Consider the following 21,439-nt stretch of genomic DNA (forward strand, 5'->3'; position numbering starts at 1 on the left):
CTTAAGATCCCTGGCTTCCTTTAAGACTCAGCTACACATGCCACCTCCTACGGGATGCCTTTCCCAGTTCAGAGGTGGCTTGGACTTCAGCAAGACTATGTTTCCCTCTCCTTCCCTCTGTGTGTGTGTGTGTGTGTGTGTATGTGTATATATATATATATATATATATATATATATATATATATATATATATAGGTTGCATATACCTTTTTATGTCCATGTCTCCCCCGTTAGAATGTAAGCTCCTTGAGGGCAGGGATTATTTTTGCCTTTTCTTTACATCCCTAGGGTTTGGCATGGCGCATGCTATATAATAAGAACTTCACAAATGCTGGTTGATTGACTGACAACTACCAAAGGCAGCCTCTAGATCAGGAACTTCTGAATTGTTTACTCAAACAATGCTTCTTCTGAAATTCCTCCTTCAGGGACCACAATCGCCTACCTGACCAATGTCTGGTTATGCAGATCCCACACTGCGATGTTCCCGTCGCTGCAGCAGGAGAAGCAGACCTTGGAATCAGGGCTGATCGCCAGGGCGTAGCAGGCGGGAGCTGAGGATGTCAGCTCAGCTTTGATGCGTGGGGTCGGAGCTGCCAGGTCCCAAATAGATAACGTACTAGCTTCTCCACCTACTATAAGGGTGCAGCCATCAGGTAGCAATTTACAGGAACGGATGTAATTATCTCTGTTCTGTGAAATAAACACTGCTCAATTACTACAGTGCACTACCCAACAAGGAATAATACCATCCTTCCTAACACTAGTTTAGTTTTAGACTGAAGATCTGGGATGTCTCAGGTGACAAAACAGTGTAGGAAATAGGACATTCGAATCCCAACTGCTCTTTGCTGTCTTCAAATGTCATCACAAACTCACCTTAAGATATAGATGAATAGCTTTTGCTTCCCTGCTCTGTCCATTTTTTTACGCCGTAGACAGGGTCATATTACTCTCACTTTCCCACAACTAAACATATGGCTGCAAGCTTATTTCTCTAAGAAATAACTTTCCCCTTTGGCAACCTGTTCAAAGCTGGCCTATAAATCCTTTGCCTCATTATACCCTGTGAATGTGAATTACCACTGGAATAATGAAGAAATGATACACATTTTTTGTTACTCATAGCTCTTCAGCCTTTTTCCTAAGATGTGTGTTATGTCTTCATTACTCAGGTAAGTTTTTACTTAAAAAAATTTCACACAGGTCTGTCCTTATAAGAGGACATATCCATTAAGTACTAGGTCTCCCACCCTGAAAGGCAAAAGTAAGATGATGGGAAAGTTCTCATCTTTTCTACTCTCAAAATCAGTGAGATATTATCACACATATTCAACAACAAAATAAAACAAAAATAGGTGAGTCACACCAACAAGAGGAGGAAAGGACTTTCTCTGTACTTCAAACTCCTCCATCCATCCATTAAATTTACAACAAATTCATGTGTTTTTTGAAGCAATACTACAGATTTTCTTCTGGATTTTTTCAGTGATTAAGAACAGTTGTTGTCAACCATTCAAAGAACCATGGAAACTTTAGCTAAGTGACTCTGTCAACATTTAAATTAAATCTACCTTACGTAGCCCAAAATACCACACACAGCATGGGTTTTTGGTTTGGGGTCTGAATTTTGTCCAGGAAAACTGAAGAATTTTATGAAATGATCTGGTTGAAAAATGACAAGAATTCCTGTGGCTTAAATGGTAAGATACCCAATGTCCCCCCAAAACAAACAAACCAAAAAACCTGTTGCTTGGATTCCCAGCAACTTCTTGAACTCATATTCCCTAGAAGGCAGTGTGTAACTCACAGGGCTTCTCTGTGATTAGAGAGTGAATGCAGGCATCATCTAGACAGCACAGGCCTCTTGCAGTTTGTCTAGGGCAAATGGTATGTTGTCTATAAATCTAAGAGTTATAACCACAGTACAGAACATATTCTATCTTTTCCCTTCACATGATATTTACAAAATGACAGTCCTATTCTTAGAGATAAGCTTACCGACTTCCTTACCTTTAAATAAAAAATCACAATTTTCAAGTTTTTTAAATGCCTTTTTTGGACAGCTATTTTCCATTATAAAGTCCCATCCCATAAAGCCTCCTTTGTAACGAAGAAAATAAGTGAAGAAAAACCAATTAACACATAATCGAGATAGGAAGCACATCTAACATGCCCTACCTATAGTTTACCACATCTCTACTAGGAGGCAGGAAGTTCATTTCATCATCTATCCTCTGGAATTAATATTTTGCCCTTCTTTCTTAAATGAGACATGTAAAGAGTCTTTATGATAGTATCTATTATTCTGTAACTGAGACACTTAAGAGTCTTTATAATTAGTACCTATTAATCTTTCCTTATCAGAAGACAGTGATAACTATTCATGCACCCCTAAAGTCTCTCTAGAGGCTGTCCATTTTTCAGAATGGTTTTTATGCTATTTTGTTGTCCAACGAAACTGGGAAACTCTCTTACAACAGGAATCCAAGTAAATCTGAATTATTGGGGGGAGGGGTCATAGCAGCAGTGGGATTTGATTAAATCACCCACAGTAGTCATAAATAAAGCCTTTAAATCTAAGGAGGGGAAAAAGTCAAGCTAAGTACTAAGTACAGGAAACAGAACTGGCCTCTATTTCCTCATAATATGAATAAAATCCAAGCCAGGACAGCTATTTCCTTATTGAGTCTCCAAGGAGAAATTACCCTTGTGCATAAGTTCCTGCTCACTTACCAGACAGTCCAGCTGAGAGACTGGACTCTTATTGCCAGGTTGGCTGATGTCCCAGACTTTGACGCATCCCTTCCCACCAGTGTACACGTGTCTCGTGGGGTTGCTGATAGTAACTGCACACACCACTTCTCCATGATTAAGGGTGTTGATCTGACGAGCATGTCGAGGGATTCCAGGTCCAATGAGGGCATCGGGGGGAAAAGGTACAGGTTGCATCTGACCATCTGCAGTAACGTGAAAGGAGTACGCGCTTTTGGGGAGGGGCAGGTAAGGGAGAAGAGGAGGTATTGGGTAAAAGGAATATAAGAGAGAATAGAGAAAAAAAATTCATCATAAAGAAATCTGTCACTAAGTCTTAAAAAACTAACTTGAGAGACATAAAGCCACTGAATAGGTCCTCTACTTGACTCTACTTGACTATACTTATTTCACCCTCACTTGAAATCAATTCAAGTTGAAGAATTAAATAGTAACAGAATAAATCTAATATAGATGGCAAAAGAAATTTATCAGCTACAGGAAGGCCACCATCTTGGGTTATGTCTTTGATGAAATAAGATTAAGCAATTATTTTCCATGTGTTTGCATATTTATTTTCAAATAACACAAAACTTTCAAATCATATACTCTGACTAAATACTGTTGCCCTTGGCAAATATTTAAGGCACAATCACAAACAAACTATGAAAGCCAACATACCCACTGTCTGTTCATTCCAAAGATCATTTTGTTAAATGTTTGGTTCGAAACCAAGAGACACAAATAGAATTCCTGTGGTTCAGAAGATAAGACATCTGCCATTCCTAAAAATCTGTGCTGGTATACCTAGTAACCATTCACTGAGCCCTCTAGATACCAGTGTGAAGAAAAAGAAGAGTAATGAGGCCTGAATCAAAGAAGTTACTAGGCAGGTATAGAAGGGGTTATTATTAGTAATATAAAGCTGGATCAATACTTTCTTCTATTTTCTTTACCTGCCTTGGACCCTCAATCAAAAACCAAAAAAAACCCAAAATAAAACAAACAAACAAAAAAACAACTCCAAAGCTCAGCCTGCCACACTTCTTGTAGTTCTAATCTCAAATCTCAAAAGACCCAACACCACTTGTTCTGCATACCTTATTTGCCAAGGAAACTTAGTACTTCCAAAGCTAAAGTTTTCACGTTTATACATAAGGGGAGCCAATGATTTTGTAGCTGTAGGAGGCTCTATGGTGTAGTGCTAAGAACACTGGGCTAAAATAAGAGACAAAGGGAACTGGGTTCTGATCCCATTCTACCACTAATTTTCTGTGTGACAAGTCATTTATCCATCCATCTCTCCACCAAAAAACAAAGATGGTAGCCTTCTGATATGTAAAATGGATTTCCAGATTTTAGGAGGATCAAATGATGATGATGATGAAAACTAACAGAACTTTAAGGTTTCAAAAGTGATTTTTTAATATACACACAAGACATGTGTGTGTGTATGTTATATATGTATATGTATATATATATGTATGTATGTATATATATATATACATACACACACACATATATATGTATACACACTTACGTGTGTATGCACATAAGTATTTGTGCATGCACACACACACACACACACACACACACCCCAAATCTCATTTGATCCTTACAACAACCCTGAGTTGTAGGCACCATCATCTTTCCCATTTTACAGAAGAAACTGAGGCAGATAGAGGTTAAGTGATTTGCCAACATCTAGTAAGTGTCTGAGGCAGGATTTGAATTCCTCTCTTCTTGACTCCAAGTGCAGACAAAACTCTATTATGCCACCTGTCTATCACAAGGATTATAGATTTATAACTAGAAGGGACCTGATAGGTCATCTAGTCTAACCCCTTCATTTTACTGGAGAGGAAACTGAGGCCAGAGACATTAAATGGTTTTCCCATAATCACACAGCTAATAAATGGCACACTGAACCCAGGTTCCAAATGCAATATTCTCTGTATTGCACAAATTGGTGTTAGTTAATAAACATTAAGCACCTACTAGTTGCCAAGCATTGGCTTAATGTATATGCTTTTAGAAATATAAAGCAATTTTAAAAAGGGTCTTCCTCAAATCCTGAATTTTATAGTCATGTAGAAAATGCTTTTATACTACCTTTTTTCCTCTTGCAAAACTGAATAACCACCCTTCTGACTATCCTATAAAATGTTTTCCCTTCTTGAGTATATTTCTAAGTAAAAAGCTGGGAGTATCCATACAATCCCATAAAAGGTTCTTTTTTTTCCCTATTTCCATGATAAAATATTGAAAGAGCTTTCAAAGGAACATAAAAACCATTCTACTTTAGTGTTAGCTATAATTTCCTACCACAAGTTGAAATGGCTAGTTCCTATACTTTAATGAAAAAAAAAACCCTCTAAACTTCCTTAAATTACTCAGATGATACATTATATTGCTATGTTAAAAAAAAAAAAACAACAAAAAACAAAAACCAAAGCTTCTCAACATACTCCTTCCCATGTTTGCCTGGGGTTATTCGGCTCTACATTTAACACTAAGCTACATCCCCATAAAGTCACTCTGTCATATGGCTTTCTGTGCCGAGTAGAGTATGTTCTTTCTTCCACTCTCTTCCATTCATTCAGCAGCATTTGCCTGCCAATGAGGTCTTTCCTTTTCAACAGGCAAAGTACTTAGCTCTATGGAACAAGATTTTTTTCTACTCAAGACTACACTATGATTGTTTTTCTTCCATTTATAGGACAATTTTCCCCACTCCTTTCAATAACCTCTCTTCCCTCCACCTCAACGACTCTTTTTCCCTATGACAAAGGACAACTTTAAATTTATCATGTGTCAAAATTATTCACTAGAAACTATGCCCTGGGCACCTAAAATATTGAGTGGCACCCCCCACAAACACACTTTAAATAAGAGTGACATCGTTTGTCCAATCATTCTTTAAAGGAAAGAGTATTGGTTTGTTTTAACTCAGAAGACATGGGTTTGCTGCTTTACCAAGTTGTGTGACATTGGGGCAAGCCACAACTTCTCAAGGGCCCCAATTTCCTCATTCTTAAAATCAGGGGGTTAGATGTAATAACTCCTCTAAGATTCTTTCTGTTTCTGGCATGTTGTAATGCCATACTAATTATTATTACCCAAGTATTCTTTTATTCCCCGTCGAGTCTCTTATCTCTTTCAACCCAGAAAGAAGTTAAATATTAAACTATCTAGAAGTCTTGTTCTCCACATTAATAATAATAAAAGAAGACATTTATATAGTGACTTAATGTTTACAAAGTACTTTAAGTACATTATCTCATTTGAAAAAAGCAGTAATAATAACTGACATTTATATAGTACTTTAAAGTTCACAAAGTACATTACAGATGTGATCTCATCTGATCTTCACAACAACCTTGTGAAGGGAGGTAGTAGAGATTATCATTATCCCCATTAAACAGATGAGAAAATTGACTTCATCAGTTAAGTGAGTTACCTTGCAGAGCTAGGAAGTAACAGAGGCTGGATACAAATCCAGACCTTTTCTAAAGCTGGGGTTCTTTCCCTATACCACACTGCTTCTCTGGTAATTAACCAGTCACTGAGATTTTAGTAGGAGCTAGATTTTCCATTAGTACCAATTCTTCCATTTTCTTTCAAGAGCTACAGACTTTCCTAGGAAAAGAGCTACCAGGCTTCATTATCCAGCCAAAAACAGATACAATTTTAACTCTTCAAATTTACCTTTCTATTCCAAATGTAAGAATACATGATGATATTTTCAGTTATAAGGCCTAACCTCTAAAATTATTCTTAGTGCCCACACCACAACAAATGGAAAACAAGAACTTTTTCTTCTCTCTCATTGTGAACTAAGCTTATGCTCTTTTTTGAAATCTTTTGCACTTATCACATACCATGCATGCAACAGCTGCTTTTTTCAAAGTGCAAAACTCAAATTTCTGATATGAATTTAAACAAGGACATGTACTTTAAAACTGTGTATATATAGGTACATATATAGACACACATTATACACACACACACACACACACACACACACACATATATATACACAATTCAGCTATTCATTCAAAAAAATTTAATGTCAACTGGACATTATCTGTACAAATTATACTGTTAGGTGCTGAGGATAATATGAAGATAAATAAGCCAGTGTCTGCTCCCGCAAGGAGCCTATAATCTAGTAGAGGTGCTAAGATACATATACAAATAACTATCATAGAAAACAGAAAACTGTCTCACACAGAACTTTGTATATCCTTTTAAGGAAAAAAAAATTCTTGTAACCACAGCTGTACTATTAGTGCTTCCTGGTAGACAAAATACCTGACAAAAAACTACTAGCGATTTTTATTTTATTAGTAACAACATCATCTACCCATAGTTAAAATATCTAGGCAGATCTACATGTTATGGAGGTCAGACGACTAAAGATCTTATATCTAGTAAGTATGGAAAACAAGGGGAATTGTGCAGTAGTCTATATCAATTCTATAGTGTTTGTCTCTCTGACATGGTCAGCAATTGCTTTATGTATAATACATCTTTAGAGGGATCCCTTTCCATGTTCTAAGTTATCAGGGAAAATGAAATGCTCACTGCAAAAATCAAAGATTTTTTTTCAAAGTGAATACAAAGGGAAAACAAAATCTGAAGAATGAGAGTGATTCCTAAGAGGTTAGATGGTAGAAGCCTGAAACAATGGGAAGAAAAGAAAGAAGGTCCAATAAACACTTTAAATGATAGGTATCAAGTTCTTTCTTTACCAAGATGCACTATACCTTTCTCAGGAGGAAGCAGCTTACGCTACAAGGGAAGGATGGCAGACACACGAAACCCATAAGATGAGAGGTCATCTAATACGGCTCAGAGGAAGAAAAGACAGGGACTATTGGTGGGTGACTCCATGCTGAAGGGGACTAAGGTAGGCGTTTGTTGTCTTGTCAATAATAAAGGTCTTCTTTCTTCCTAGAATATGTATCCAGAATGTGACAAAGAGCCTCCTAAGCCTTTTCAAACATGAAAGCTAGTACTCAGGTTGCTGGGGATTATGTCTGGCTAAGAAACTATGCCTCTTAGGATCACAGGTGGTGTTTTTCTCACCGTTACTGAGTGAAAAGCAAGGGCTTTTGAAGAGAAAAGCAGATTTTGAAAGGGAAAAGGTAATTAAGAAGGCGGTGGATGAGGACAGGGTTCCTATTTCTGAACCATGGCTTGAAACATAGTTCTTGGAAAGAGATGGCGTGAACTGAACAAGGCTGGTTAAAATATACTTGTCTTGCAAATATGATTAAGAGGACTTTAAATTACATGGTGCATAAGCAACAGGAGGTAGACCAGATTGTCTGTAGAATAGAAGTATGTGTGTGTATCTATGTGTGTGTGTACACAAATTAGCCTGGGGAAGATAGGCCAGAGCCAGACACTGAAGGGTTTTAAATGTCAAAACAAATTTATTATTTACCCTAAAGGCAATGGGGAGCCATGGTAATGTCTTGAACAAGAATGGAAAGATATGGTCAGACCAGCACTTTAGGAATATCCATTTGGCAATTGTGTGGAGCGTAGATTAGAGAGGGGAGAAAGTAGATGCAGGGAGACCAATATACAACCTACTTCAATAGTCCAGGCCAAGAAGTGGTAAGGACCTGAAGAAGGATGGCATTAATATAAGATCAGAGAAAAGGACAAACAGGAGAAATGCTGAGAAGGTAGAACTGATAAAACCAGGAAGGGATGTAGAGGATTGAAGGAGGGGGGCTGGTCAGTGAGAACGAAGATTTGGGAATGACAGGGCTGTAAACCTGGGTAACATTGACAGAAATAGCAAATTTAAGAGAATGGGCTGGTTTAGGGAGAAAAATAATGGGTTTAGTTTTAGATATGCTGAGTTTGTGATGCCTGTGGCATGGAGGCAAAGATGATCAGCAGGTGTTTTGAAATACTGGAGATACGCAGTTGTCGTAAGTAGATATAATAAACATCTGCACAGAAATGATCATGAACTACATGGGCACCAAGAAAATGACTGAAATACACCTACTTTAGACCACTTGGACAGAAGAATGCAATAGATGAGGAGTCTGGAAAACAAATCACAAACTAAGCAGGAGCACGATAAATTAATGAATGGAGGATTTTAATTGTCTAGGAATTTTTTGGAATTCTCCCTACTAAAAGCACCTAGTAAATTCTTGATTTTCTTTGATACAAATGAATTTATTTTTTTGAAAAATAGGAAATGAAGAAGGAACTCCTATTTTAGACCTGATTCTAACAAGAAGGAATTAAGTTGCTAAAATAGTAATAATGGGAACTCTGGAGAGAAGTAACCACTGCACCTCAGAATTTATGACAGAAAAGGTGATTCCTTTACCTCCCACTGTCCATTAGAACACAGTAAAAACAGAATTGAAGACCAGTATCAATAGTAAATAAATATTGATACAATTAAAAAAAACTAAATAAAATTATTGGCAAAGAGATCATAGCAATATGTTCAAAAATATTCATTATGGCCAAGTTGGATTTAAATTAGGAATACATTTAGTAAAACAATTAGCATGACAAATCATATTAAAAACAAAAAAGCAAAACAACTACATGACTGTATCAATAGATAAAAACACACTAAAAAGCATGGAAATGAAAGTGACTATGCTTAATATGCTCGAAAGCACTAATCAAAAACTAAGAGCTAGATTATTTGTAATGAGGCAACACTGGAAATTTTCCCAATAAAATTAGAAGTAAAGCATGGAGGGGAGGCAGAAAGAAAGGAAATTAGCATTTATATAATGCCTACTATGTGTCAGGCACTGTGCTAAGGACTTTGCAAATATTATCTCATTTGATCATCACAGAAACTCTGGGTGCTGTTATTATCCCTATTTTACAGTTGAGGAAAACAAGGGCACTCAGAACATTAACTGACTTGCTTGGGGTCATACGGCTTTTAAGTGTCTGAGGCTGGATTTGAACTCACGTCTTCCTGTCTCTAGGGCCAGAGCACAAGGTCATCATTATTATTTGATACAGTACTAGAAAGAGAAGTTATAGTCATAAGTCAAGAAAAAGAAATTCAGGGAAGAGGACTGTTTTCCTAAGAAACCTTAGACAATCAGCAAAAAAAGAAAAATAAAAGGATAAAAAAATAACTGCAGCAAAGTAGAAACATACAAAATAAGGCTATAATCATTAACCCCCATATTTTACTAAAAAGCGCCATGAATAATGGATAGAAAGAGAAATACCATCTCAAGTAGCAACAAAATGCTCCTGGGGCTCTGTACTCTAATCGGTGAGACTTAGCCTTATCTTCCCCAGTTCCAAACCTACCATGCCATTTCCTGGTCATATCCAAGCCACGCAACCATGAACACGCAAACCCTTCATTGGGCACACCCCTATCTGTACTGTCTATACCTACTTGGGTGTAAGTACCTGGAGGGCAGGGAGTGTCTTACTATTTGTATCCCTAGCTCTTATAGCACAGTGTCTCACACAGAATAAGTGCTTAATAAAAGCCTTTCCATTCATTCATTCCGTATCTGGGAATTAACTTATAACACAAACACAAGTATGGAAAATATGGAATTATGGGAAAATGCCTATATAAGTAACTAAATTTTAACAATTTGTGTATGGGCTATGCTAATAAAGATGTCAATACTAATAAGTACCAGCTTTAAGAAAAAAAAGCCATAGCAGTCAGTACTCTTAGGAAATAAATTTATGAAATGAGAGATTATAGTAATAATTTATATGGAAAAGTCAAAATGTCAAGAATCTCAGGGGAAAGCATTTTTTTTAAGAAAGGGAATATGGCATGACTGTATTTCAAAACATAAAATGATAATTATAAAAACCATCTGGTACCAGATAAAACAGTAAGATATAAGGAACAGATTAGATACACAAGATTTAGAAGCAAATGTTATCAGCAATCTAATACTTGAGAAAACCAAGAACACAATCTACTGAGGAAGACACTCTCTGTTCAACAAAAATGTCTGGGAAAATTAGGTTCAGGACACTGTCTTCTACCATATACCATAACGAATTCCAAATGGATAAACTACCTAGATATAATCAATTAAATATTCACTCCAAATATAAAGTTATTTGGTCGGGGGGGGTGGGAGGGGGAAGCTAAAGAATGGAAGGTTTTCACTTTCAAAACTGTGAAAACAGGAAGAAAACTCACCCAGCTGTATTATAGATATTATGAGAGATGAAGTGAACTTTGATAGAATAGCAAAAAGGCTACAAACACAAATCTCCAAGATTAAAGGCATACAAACAAGTAGTTTTTAAGAACAAATAAAAACTATCAATCCTCTAAATATTGCTCAAAATTGGCAAATCAGTGAAAGCAAATGAAAACAACTCAGTTATTTCCTATCCCTGTCAAAATAATAAAGATGGAAAAATTCACTGTTGGAAGTGCTGAAGGAAAACAGGTATACTAATTCACTGTTGGTGGAACTATGAACTGGTCAATCATTTTAGAAAATGACTTGCACTTTTAAAATCATTTATACTTTTTAATCTTTAGATTGCACTATTAGGTTTAAATTCAACGAGGCTAGGGCAGGTAGGTAATGCAGTGGACAGAGCACCAGCCCTGGGGTCAGGAGGATCCGAGTTTAAATCCAGCCTCTGACACTCATGACACCTACTAGTTGCGTGACCCTGAGCAAATTACTTAACCCCGATTGCCTCACCAAGATAAAAAAAAATAACAACAATAATACATTCAAGGAAGCTAAAAGATCTGTTAAAAAAATTTTTTTTAGCAATACTCTGTGAAATAAAAAGTTGGAAACAACCTAGGTACCCAGTGGCTGGGGAATGACTGAACTCTGCCATAAAGGACAACAAATTTTGAAGAATTCAAATTCATGGCAGGGAGGGAGAAGTGACAGAATAAATTAAAAGGCAGAGACAAAATACCAATAATTGACTCACCTATCTTGAGATTTGAAGATTTCTACTGATAAGGAACCTATTATTTCCTAAGGCAAGACATTCTATTTTTTGGATAAGCCTGGCTGTTAGGAACTTCCTCCTTTCATTAATTAAAAACAAAACAATTCCAACTGGCCTAAAGTATGGATTCTCCCTCATTAAGACTTCAAGAAAAGATCAGTCACTACAGTCTAATGAAGTAGGATTCCTATGGGCTAGTTAAGGTCTCTGAAGTTGCTTCCAACTTGATTCTGTATTTCTGTGTAATCAGCATTTGTGCAACGTTCTTATGAATGGGATGGGATTGCAATGTTGGCGATAAGGGAAAGAGTATTTCAAGTGTACAAAGATCATGAGACATGAAATGTTCATATTTGTGAAAAAAGTAACTACTTTATTTGAAGTCACAGTAGGGAATAAGGGAACAACTAGACTGTGGAGAGCCTTAAAAATCAAAAAAAGAAATTGAGACCTCATTTAGCAGCCAATATGAAGAAACGGTCTATAGTTTTAGAGCAGTGGGAAGTCATGATCAGGTAACTTACATTAGAAAGATAAATCTGGTAGCTTACATGAAGGATAAATTGAAGGAGGAGAGACAAATTGGAAGTTATAAAAAAAATGCCTCACTCTGTACCTTGAATCTATCCTTTCTCTGTCAGGAGGTGGGTAGTATACTTCATCACCAGTCCTCTGGAATCAAGGGTGGTCACTGCATTGATCAGAACTCTTAAGACTATTGAAAGTTATTTACCTTAATAGTGTTGTACAAATTGTTTTTCTGGTTCTACTCATTTCATTCTTCATCAGTTTGTACAAGTCCTTCCATGTCTCTCTGAAGTCATCTATTTTTCTCATTTCTTATAGCACAATAGTATTCCACTACATTCATATTACAGTTTGTTCAACCATTCCCTAAGTGATGGGCATCCCTTTAGTTTCCAGTTTTCTGCTACCATAAAAAGAGCTTCTATAAATATACTTTTGTATATAGAAAGCCCTTCCCTCCTCATTTGAGCTCTTTGGAATACAGGCTTAGTAGTGTTATAGATGGTCCAAAGAGCATGCACTGTTTAGCAACTTTTTGTGTATAATTCTAAATTGCTGTCCATAATGGTTGGACCAATTATTCACAACTCCATCAACAATGTATTAATGCACTGCAATATTCTTTTGAGAGGTAACGTGGGCCTGGATCAGAGAAATGGCAGAAGGAATGGAAAGAAGATACAACTGACTGAATATATGCTAACCAGCACTCAAACATATGCTTTCTTTAGCTTAAAGTCAAATACATACCATCATTTTCTAAGAAAAATCCAATGTACCTTTAAAATAACTGAAAAGCCAAAGGAAACCTATTACAGATGTAAGTTATCTCTTGGCAAACTGAATCCAATAACTGACAATAAATGGGCAATCTGGCTTGAATCCTTATTGTTACTTTTTATCTAAATAATTTATGCGTAATGAGAATTACACTGATGGCTTGAGACACAAATGCAGCACAAATTCTACCATATTATGCCAGAGAGCCTGAGGCCTTGTCCTGAAGGTATCCTTAAGTTTCCTCAGTAATATTCCATTTTTACAAGATGTTCCAAGATAAGAACATTATAGCTCCCTAAACTAGAACACACCTCTTAATTACGCAGTAAAAAGCAAGTGATTAGCCCTCCCCTCCAATTGGAGGCCTAGGCTATATGAAACATAAGCTTTCGTTTGTGAAAGATCATACTGAGTTTTTCTTACAGCAATAGGTTATGGGAAACAGGTGTCATGTTCTAGTAACAGGAGCAAACAAAATTTAGAAGGAAATGGACACCCATCAAGTCATTTTCACAAAATTGGGTGAGTTTAAATTCATTTGCTAAGAAAAATTGCTAACTGATGGAGAGGAATGTTCTGTGCTTTATCCTTGAGAAGCATCTGCGCACCTTCATTTCTCTGTCCTCCCTAAAGCATGGTGGGCACCACCAGATTTGGGTAGTCACATAAAAGTTTCAATGGTTCTTTGGACAGTTCATCTTCAAACAGTTCAAACTTTAAAGGGGAGTGAAATTGATTTTGTTTGAATTTGGACCCTCATTCTTTTGTGAGTCAGAAATTCCAGATTAAAAGAGGCCTGTGAGGCACAAATGGGAGAAAGATTTTTTTATGCACATCTCTGGATAACTCCCACTCATCTTCCAGGTGTCTCATGCTTTAAACTGTATAGGAGGTCTATGATCATAATACTGCAACTATTTAAAATGGATTCACAGTGCAATGAGTGACTGCCAGGAGAAGTAAGCACTCCTCTGTCCCAAGGGAAACCCACATGAATGTTAATACATTAGTCACAGGGGGTCTCAGAGGAAGCTTGAAAACCGCCTGCCGTGCTGGAAGGCCTAATCAAATGAGCACTAAGCCAGACAATGTAACTGATTGGTGTTGTCTAAATGATGGGCCAGGAACTGGAGGATCAATTGGGGGGCAGAAGGAGGCCAGAAGAAGGAAAAAGGAAGCCAGAGAGCCAGAAAACCCGACACTGGTGAGTTAGCAATGGAAATAATACCGACAGCACTAAGAAAAGGTATTACTGATTGGATGCAGATCATAAGTACTTACTTGTTTAATTAATCAGATCTAACAGGAAGAACACCAGAGGAAAAATGAAAGGACTGCATACTAGCAGATAAAATGCATTTCCCTATCTGTCTAAAAGAAATTAAGCAAAACCGAGGATAAAGCATTTTGTATGTTTGAGTATTAGATAAAAATAATAGCTAAAAGAAAAAGTGAGAATGCTTCACTAAAAGTTGGAAATTTAATGTGCTTAGCATACCCTCAACCAGTTATGTGTATATATACATACATACAGACACAGAGAAGGGCATTAAGAGGGGTAAAGGAAAGACCGGTTCAGAAACACAACACCGTCTGAAAGAGCAGGTGGATGGGAACAGAGAAGTTTTCAAAATGGCAGCCAGATGGGAGAAGGGAGGCACTTGGGGACACATAGAAGGTCAAAAAAAAGAAAATCAGAAGAAGGGGGTTATTGAAAGACATTTGAACAAGAATGTGGCAAACTACCAAGAGATAGAATAATTTGCTGCACTGCTCCTAGAATGTGGGTAGTGCCAAGACCAACTAATTGGTGACAATGAAGCCTCAGAGAAATGACACTCCCTGTAGCTTTCAGGGTCAAGTGGCAGTGGGCCAGGGTCACTTGTATTGCTGGAAACTGGATTAGATTCTGAAAAGAATGAACTCTACCAGGCTTCTTAGATTTAAAAACAGAAATGGAATAAAACTGGTTAGAAGCAAGGGACCTTTCATTTATTAGGTACATAGCAGAAGGTGAAGTAACAGAGAGCAGATCTTCCCCCAATGGGAATTCTGGCAACAGCAGTGGACTGGAAAACAAGAATGCACTCCTAAGAAGCAGTTTATTTCTTTCCCTTAGTAGAAACAGCTATTATTAATAAGAGTGAACTGTGCTCTGTGTACAAAGAGAAAACAGGTGTTTACTAAGTCGCAGGTCTACTTGAAACACACGAGCTTCAGTCATAGAAAGACCTTCCCGTAATGGAGAATTAACTATATATGGTGGAGGTCATAATCACAGCCAACAACAAAGAGACAAGCAATGGGCTTGAGTATTTTTCAACCTTAAATTTCCTCCTGTGTGACAAAGGATGCTGCAAATCACTGACTACTATCTCAAATGTCTATAAACCAGACTTCTTTTTTCCTCCACCAAAAGAGAGAACAAGGATCTCTAAGAGAATTTAGGTTTAAAAAAAAAAAAAAAGCACTAATCATGCGCCTCTAAACCAGGAAAGAAAAGAGAATCACAGAATTTGAGCTGGAAGGAACTTAAATCAGCTACCTAGTTAGATGCATGCCCTAGAAGACATGCCCTCACTGTAACATACCCAAGAAATGATTATCCACCTTCTATCTGAAGACCTCTAAGAAGGAGGCGCCCATCACCTCTCAAAACATCCCATTCCATTTCTGGACAGTTATATATAATTGTTAGAAAGTTTTTCCTGATATCAAACCTAAACTTGTCTCTTTGCATCTTCCACCCAATATGGTTCCTGGAAAACACAAATTGTTTATATGACTCCTATAAACGGTATTTTTGCTTTAACAAAAATTTCAAGCAGCCATCTCAAACGGAATTAAAAGATACTATGTTAAGAGACAGAGAAAAGATTCCATAAGCTAGAGATGATTAAGATCAAAACAGACAGAACCATTTGTAACTATTGCTATTAACTGAAACTGAATATTATACTATGCCAAGATTTAGTGATGGATATTAACTGAAAGTGATGAATAATAGGACTCACTAAAGCAGCCAGTGAGGTTCAGGAGGTATAGCCACAGCGCTACTGAGGTTGCCTGTTCAATTTGTAATGGCTAGTTTACTAGCCACCACATTTCACAGTTCCAGATGTGCATATATAGAGACACAATTTAGAGACTACTGAGGTATCTGAAGGAAGGGAGGCACTGAAGGAAGGTGGGGGGTGGGGGAAGGAAGAAAGAAAAGTGAAAAACCATCAATAATTAATTACTAACTCAAATGCCCACTTTTCCATCCATGTTTTTACTCAGAATAATCTTCATACATACTAAGGGCATTAGAAGGGAAAAGTTGAGTTTCTGCAAATGCTATTTCAGAACAGACCATGTTTTTGCCATCATACAACCGTCAGAAAGATGGATGGTAAGCAAGATCACACTGTGCTTAATGTTTGTCAACAGAAAAAAAATAAAAGCATGCAATTCAAAAAAAACATCACCTTAAAGGGTCGTATCCAACAATGTGGTTCCCATGCATATGGCAGAAATACATTAAGATTCAACAGCCACAAAGCTTGTTTGACAAGCCCTTTGTCACTATCAAGGAAGTCACAAAATAGGGAGACATAACATCACCAAAAATGTTTGCCATTGTCATGGATGTGATCCAGCACAGAATTCAAACTGAAGACTGATTATTTATAAATAGTGAGGTCCTCTAGACATTCTTGTGCATTCAGACCCAGAACCACTATATAAAAGTCTTTAATATTTTTGTGTGTCATGGATTCCTTTGACAGCCTGGTAAATGCTATGGTCTTTCTCAGAATATTTTTTTTAAAATTCACAAATAAAGGCAACGCTAAATTTCCCAGAATGTGTGTGTATACACACACACACACACACACATATACACACACATATATATGTATATAAATTCATAACCAAAGGTAATACTAAATTTTAATTAGACAGTGAAAATAAAGATGCAATTTTTTTCTCACTCAATTTTACAGAGCTCCCATAATCTGTCCAGAGTCCATAGACCCCAGGAAATTAAGAACTTCTGCTATAGAACATTTTAAAAGATATTCATAATCACTCAAAGTTTGGCCTACCTATCCAAAGAACCAAAACCAAGTGGATAAAGAATACCTATTATCCCAACTATGCTATATGCTTGGGTAGACAACATAGAGAACTTGTCCATCTTCATAATGACAGATATTGCAAATGGACCATGAGATGAGTCTAAAATTGAATAGAGGGAAAAGAGTGGGCAATCTTGCCTTTGGGAAACAGCCAAGTTCTTTAAAACTTTTCCATGAAACAAAGAGAGGATCTTTTTAACATCAACATTGTTCTAGTGGCCTTATATGGTTGACTGTTAGGCATGGAATAATAACAGGATAATAATAGCACCTACCTCCCAGGACTGTTTTGAGGATAAAATGAGATAATATTTGTAAAGTGTTCTGTAAACCTTAAAGTGCTGTATAAATGCTGTTAATGTTATTATTTAGTTGGTACTTAAAACATCTAGACAGACTAACTACCACAATGTGTTTTATCAATGCCATCTTACCATATAAAGTTCCTAATTTAAAAATGTGTGGCGACAACAATCCTAGAAAACAAGAGACCTATGTTTTAAACCATAGTTCTTTCACTATGTGATTTAGGACAGAATCTTTGAGTTGGAAGGAAACCTTATGTAACATCTAATCTAACCCTCTCCTTTTGCCAGTGATGAAAACAAAACCCAGATACATGCAGTGACACGGTCAAAATCACAGTGAGTGACAAACTGAAGACAAAGGACACCCTTATTTCTAGTTTAGCTATTCTTACTTAACCTATACGAGGATCAGTTTCTTCATCTGGAAAATGTCATCACTTCACAGCTCTTGAATTCTCCAGTTACAGTATTTTGGTTTCCAGAATTCAAAAATGGCCCTTTTTGCCTCTCACACGGAATGAAGAATTAAGGTTGATTCTAACACTGAGAGATAAGGGTCATGTCAGACCCAGTTACTGTCTCAGAAAAGGACTACAGCAAATAAACTAGAGAGAAATGCAAAGGTTAGTGACTGACCTAATTTCAGTCATAAGCTTTAAATTAAATTCATAGGCCAAGGGAAAAAAAAAAACTAGTGACTCACTACAGAATCCTTCACAGTCAGACGTTAAAGTTTCCCAGTAAAAATACTCATGTTTTCAGTCCGTTAAAGGATTAAGTACCAAGTAAGTTTTAAAATAGACTCTCAGAATTTTACCTGATTCCCATTCCATGCCAAACAAGAACCTTTACCTTCTAGAGTTCGACACAATAACAAGGAATGAGGCATTTTCCCTGGCATGCAACAAATAAGAGAGACAACATGGTTCAACAGCATGGGTTGGTCTTAGAGTCAGGATGATCAGGGTTCTAGGTTCAAATCCTGCCTCTGACCCACTCTGGCCAAGGGACTTCTTGGCAAATGACATGACCTCTCACTGAATGAATGAAGTATTAATTAAGTTATGTGTGCAAAGCAATGCACTAAGGAACAGGAAAACAAATTTTCCATCTCTATTTCTAGTCTTTTCTAGACTGTCCCTGCTCTCAAGGAGCTCACCCTTCTAATGGGAGAGACAACACACAAGGAAGGTTTTAGCTCCATGTCAGATGGAAAAGTCCTATGGGCCTTAGGGTATAGTGACAAAGCAGATGATAACAAATCTTATTTAATGTCATGTCTATTCATAAAATCCTATCAGTTTCTGATGCTGACCCATTTGACCGTGCCAGGGGCTGTTTTTTTGGGTCTTCAGTAGATGGTGCCTGCAGCATCTTCAGGAGCAGTTGCCAGGCTGCTCTCTATAAGGGTTGTTTCCCAGAACAATGCCCAAGGGCACTGGCCTGGAAATATTACTATTCCTAAGACTCTTGGATTCAGGGTCCTGGGCAGGCTCCATTAGAATGTGAGGGAAGATGGCAGCCAATGTGGAGGAGCATGCTCGTTTGACTTGCCTTGCCTGATACAACTGCCTCCTCCAGTTTCTCCTTCAGGAATGCCTTGCTGTTTCAGCCAGGCTGGTTTGCCTCCCCTTTATGTGACCGTTTGTTAGTGGCTGCCCCGAGACAATTCTCTGACATTATCAGATGCAAAATAATTGCTGATTTCCATTGGTAGAAGTTCTCTTAGTAATAACTCCCCAAATCAATGAAATCATGGGTCCTGAATATTCCCTCATCCCTCCTCCTCCAAAAAGGCACAGGGATAAAATAGGCCTAGACCTGGGATTTTACTGGTACAGGAAATTCCTGAGTAAACTCTTGACACTAACATAAATTAGCATTTTCCCTGCAAGTTAATAGTGTTCCAGAGCTATCTAGAGCCCTAGGAGATTGTGAACGAGGATCATACAGCCAGTATCTAGCCGAGGTAAAACCTGAACCCAGATCTCTACCTACTACTCTACACCAACTCTGAACCAAAGCCAAAAGTCCACTGCCAAGCCAACCACCAAATAATATAGCAAGTTCCTGAATATTTTGACTGTTGTCATTCAGGCTGACTTCCCAATCAGGAAAAAGTGACAGGAAGTCTATTTCAAGAGAAATGCTGGGATTATTTAGTCCCTCTCCTAACAGAAGAGCCCAACCAATTTAATGTTCTCAAAAAGTGGCTATGGAAGCTATGCTTAATATAAAACTTTGAAGAACTGAAGAGAGAAAAAACATCAGGCTATTGTTATTATTTTAACTTGTCACCAAAACAAAACAGACCCATAGTTCTGCAACATGTCCGATTAGCAGAAGGCAAAAATCATTCTGGTTGCCAAGCAAACGGGCTCTACTTTGATGTTCTTCATTTTCTACAGAAAACTATTCATTAGTATTAAGCCTTTTACTTTTCCAAAGTGTGTTCATATTTATTGGTTCATCCCAGTCTTAAAAAACAGGCTGATCATGATATTTCAAACTCATTTGGAGGTTTCCCAATGGTTAATATTTCTGCATTGTTAAGAAGTTTAATATCTTTCAAGTGTAAGATCTGAGAGAAGGGTAAATGGAAGGAATATTTTAGCTTAATTTCATCACACACAATAATTCTGTTGTCATTTTCTAAAAAAAATGCAGAAGCAGGCAAAGCAGCTAAATTAATCACTAGATGAGTAAAATATCCTGATATGAGGAAATAGCCTGAAAATATCACCCAGCTGGTAAAAATGCCTAACTTCTCCCAAGTCTCAAAGATGAGTAAGTTATTTAAGCTATTCAGCCAAAGCCTACATTTGAGAAATAAGTACGTTCTCCCTTGGCGATCCCATCTATTCCCAAGTCATCAATTATCACCTCTATGCAGATGACTTCCAAGTCTAGGCATCTAGTCTTGATCCCTCATTTCCAATTGCTTGCTAGAGGTCACCACGTGGATGTTCTACTGGTGTCTCTTCTTCACTATATCCCCAAATAAACTCATCTCTCCTACTTACCCCAATCAGTCCCCAACTTCTTCCCATTTCTCTATTTTTCCTGAGAGCACCATCATTTCCCCAGGGTTGAAAGATTCTTCTTGGGTTCTTTACTCTCCCTCATTCCCACATCCAATCAGTTCACAAGTTTGATTTCTAATAGTATGAATAATGCAAAAACATTCATCAAATTTTTATTATATGTGCTAAGCAGTAGAATAAAAATAGAAAAAAGCGAGACATCCTCTGCTCTCAAGAAGGTCATACTCCAATTGAGAAAGACAATACACAAAAGAGAGTTCAGCTACAGAAGAAGGCCTGAAAGTCCTATAGGGGCAGGGAGAAAATAAATGGCAAGACCCAAGGGTCCTTAGCGAACATCAGCAAGCCAGGTGCAGAAGGCAGAGCACAATGCAAGGCTCAGAGGATGCAGCAGCAAGGGGTTCTCCACCTCACCACAAGGATTAGAACTGGTGACTCCCAACTCACCAAGCAGTATGAATAGCAATGACTGGGTGCCCTGTGTGCTCTGGAGCCTAGGGGAGGGAGAGAAGGAAGACAGAGGAAGGCGTATCCTCACAGTAGGTCATTCTGCCACCAGGTCACCTAGCTGTCCTTTGCACTCTGCTCCCTTTGACAATGCTATGTCCCAGGCAAGCTTTCCCAACTAACCCAACTAGTCTCCCTGAACCTGGCCTACAAGCTGTTCTTTTGCAAAGAATACTTCTTCCCATGCCTAGACTATAATTCTTTCATAAAAAGCAAAAATCTAATGGATTTCTTCTTTTCCTTCCAGGCCCATCCCTGGCACCATCTTCTCCATGAAGACTTCCTCTACTCCCACCAGCTAAAAGTGATCTCTTCTTTGCTCTAATCATGTTCCATTGAGAATAACCATTTTTTTGTTTATATGCCAGATTATCTCTATCTGATAATAAGCTGTTAGAGAGTAAAGATAGTAGTATAT

General features: G+C 37.6%; 1 protein-coding gene across 11 annotated transcripts in view; it reads right to left on the reverse strand.

Moving 5' to 3' along the window:
• The window catches only part of TLE1 (TLE family member 1, transcriptional corepressor), a 118,631-nt gene that overhangs the window by 8,100 nt on the left and 89,092 nt on the right, over positions 1-21,439 (reverse strand). For all 11 annotated transcript variants that reach the window (XM_078152668.1, XM_078152665.1, XM_020966925.2 and 8 more), the window contains 2 exons: positions 2,737-2,986; positions 446-693 (listed from right to left, as the gene is read on the reverse strand). In XM_078152668.1, the coding sequence (XP_078008794.1) occupies positions 446-693; positions 2,737-2,986 (498 nt within the window). The remainder of the gene's footprint in view (positions 1-445; positions 694-2,736; positions 2,987-21,439) is intronic.

The sequence above is a fragment of the Phascolarctos cinereus genome, unplaced genomic scaffold (assembly GCF_003287225.1).
Source record: "Phascolarctos cinereus isolate Bilbo 61053 unplaced genomic scaffold, phaCin_HiC Scaffold_4;HRSCAF=312, whole genome shotgun sequence".
Lineage (NCBI taxonomy): Eukaryota > Metazoa > Chordata > Mammalia > Diprotodontia > Phascolarctidae > Phascolarctos > Phascolarctos cinereus.